Here is a 2,500-nt window from a genome sequence, read left to right as displayed (position 1 = left end):
TCAAACTAATCTGCTTATATTAACCAAATTGCCCTGCTTCTCAAGGAAAACTACTGGTTGCAGCTTATCTCAGTGATTTCCCAGAGCTGACCTCTCCTCTGAGCCAACCAATGTCAGGGCAACCATATTACTCAGCTTCCAGCCAGGGGACCCTGATATATGACTTAAAGAGAATTCTTACTTTATAACAACCACAAAAAAATCACATTAGCAAGCTAGAAAAACAATTTAGTTCTTAAATGTATATTTATAAACAAATATCAAATAAAGATTTTTTTAAAAATTATTTTCATTGTTTATTTACTGTGTGTGATTATATATATGATTATTCATTCAGGTGTCTCCTTTCTCTATTACATCGGAAACTCCTATTCACTTTGTGGAATTTTAAGAGATCCATCAATTACACTGCTATTAAGAACTATAAGTGATACTTTTGTTGTTCCCCAAATATTACAGCCATTTTAATTAAATAAAGCATAAAAACCTTACATGGTCATCAAGACATTTCATGTAAAAAAAGGACAAGTTTGGTATGTAATCTAGGGCTTTAAGCAAAGAAAACTGCATACCATACAATAAAACTATAACCCCACAAATGAATATTTTTTTTCCCACTGAAGTGGATATCTATTAGATCTCACAATAGTCAAGCTACCAGAGTTGATTTAATACTTTACTTTCATATTTGGCCAAAATGCAAAAAATTATCATATATAGGGACCATTAATATTCAGCATAGAATGATAACAATCCTAATCAAGAAACAGATTTCTATATATACACATGCATACATACTTGTACATTAATGTTCAAACATGCAATGGCAACCATACAGGCACACACACACACAAGCACACACAAAGAAGAGCCTTAAAAAATAAACAACTTACAAATTCTGATTAAAGGTATAAGTATCTATTCTTTCTAAGTATGTTGTGATAAACCATTAGGACACAAATGCATATAATGATCAATGCTACTATTAATAAAAGATTAATTCAAAGCAGATGAGTTATTTAAGTTTCATGAATATTATGTATGGCCCTTGGCATCAAAATAGATTTGCAAAGATTCTACCAACAATATAATTTCAAGTAAGATACTGATGCCAGATGAAGTGTGAAGCCATTTTCTATAAATAATAATGCATCAGACAATAAGCCTACAATGGGAACGACCTCTCCGATCACACACTATTTCATTCACAATCTACAAAAAAACGAGTTGCAAAGAATGCATCAAAATATAAAAATAGTCAAGTTCTGACACAAAAATTTGAGTGACACATCCATATGGTATCTTATTTAAAATATTCTTATTCATTAATGACCATGTCATCTTGCACTTGAACAATCAAACAATTCAAAGAAGAATTTTGGCAATTAATTGTAAATGAATAGAAATATCACAAACATTTATCAAAAACATATGACTTAGATTACAATTTTGCTGACAGCTGCAAGAACAATGAGAGGAATATTTAAGAAAAAACAAAAGAAAAATACACTCCTTATGTTACACTTCTCTCTTGATCTTCCAAAGCTTTCATACCTTGTACTCTTAACCTGAAAAAATGACCAAAAATAATACATAAAGATGCAATAAATCAATGTTAATTAAATACTGGCTGTCATTCACCAATAAAAAATAGGAAAATGTTTTGAGATTTTTGGCTTTATTCTAAGCAAAAGTTAAGTCTTTTCTTCTTCTAAATGCACTGAAGTTAAGCATATTTAATCTCTTAAATAAACTGAAAATCTAAAAAAAGAGAGAAAAAAAATCTGGTAAATCATTAAATCTATTTCAAGAAATAACTTCATCTATCCCTATTTGTGAAAACCTATCTTGTTGACCATACAAGTACAAATGAAAAGTAATGGTATGAAAAAATAGCAGATTAAAACAAATGCAGAGAAACTGCTTTTCTATCAACTACTAATCTGAAACTTTTGAGAACATATTTGTTTTATAAACTATTCCATAGAACAAAAGGCAATTCTTTTCACATCCTTCTGAATTGTTTGCCACACTCCTTTGATCGTATTTAGCTAGATAACACTATTTACAAATTATCAAATATGCATAATTTTTTTCTATGAACATATATCATCTATGAATATGAAACAAAAAAGGTCACAAATGAGCAAAACTGTGTAGTTCTATTGGGCCCTCCATGTTTTCATATATGACATCTGTAGAAAAATGTGAAAGGAAACATATATTGGAAAATGGGAAACGATTACTGTAAATCAATCTCTTTAATATCGCATACCTCTAGTTTATGATGAACATGCACAGAGACGATGATGGGTGCCATCTCCATCTAGCTGAACTGTATCTGGCATTGGCATTCTCTCCTTTAAATTAAGGGAAAGGCTGAATTAGTAAATAACCAGTAAGAGGTTATGAAATAACCTGAGATATATATTAAAAAAAAAACATTAGAACAGAGAAAAAAATTGTATATCTAAGCACTGCAGACTGCCAACTAAGAAGT

General features: G+C 30.2%; 1 protein-coding gene across 1 annotated transcript in view; it reads right to left on the bottom strand.

Moving 5' to 3' along the window:
- The window catches only part of LOC113825852 (ras-related protein Rab-9A), a gene marked incomplete at its 5' end in the record, with an annotated part of 3,319 nt that extends 959 nt beyond the window's left edge, over positions 1-2,360 (bottom strand). The window contains 2 exon segments of the mRNA XM_070129786.1: positions 1-1,568; positions 2,276-2,360. The exon segment at positions 1-1,568 is cut by the window's left edge and continues 959 nt beyond it. Of these exon segments, the coding sequence (XP_069985887.1) occupies positions 2,283-2,360 (78 nt within the window).
- Between the last annotated feature and the right edge of the window lie 140 nt (positions 2,361-2,500).

This window comes from Penaeus vannamei, chromosome 14 (genome assembly GCF_042767895.1).
Source record: "Penaeus vannamei isolate JL-2024 chromosome 14, ASM4276789v1, whole genome shotgun sequence".
In the NCBI taxonomy this organism is placed as follows: domain Eukaryota; kingdom Metazoa; phylum Arthropoda; class Malacostraca; order Decapoda; family Penaeidae; genus Penaeus; species Penaeus vannamei.
Note: the sequence above shows the minus strand (reverse complement) of the source record. Positions and strands in the feature narration are given on the sequence as shown.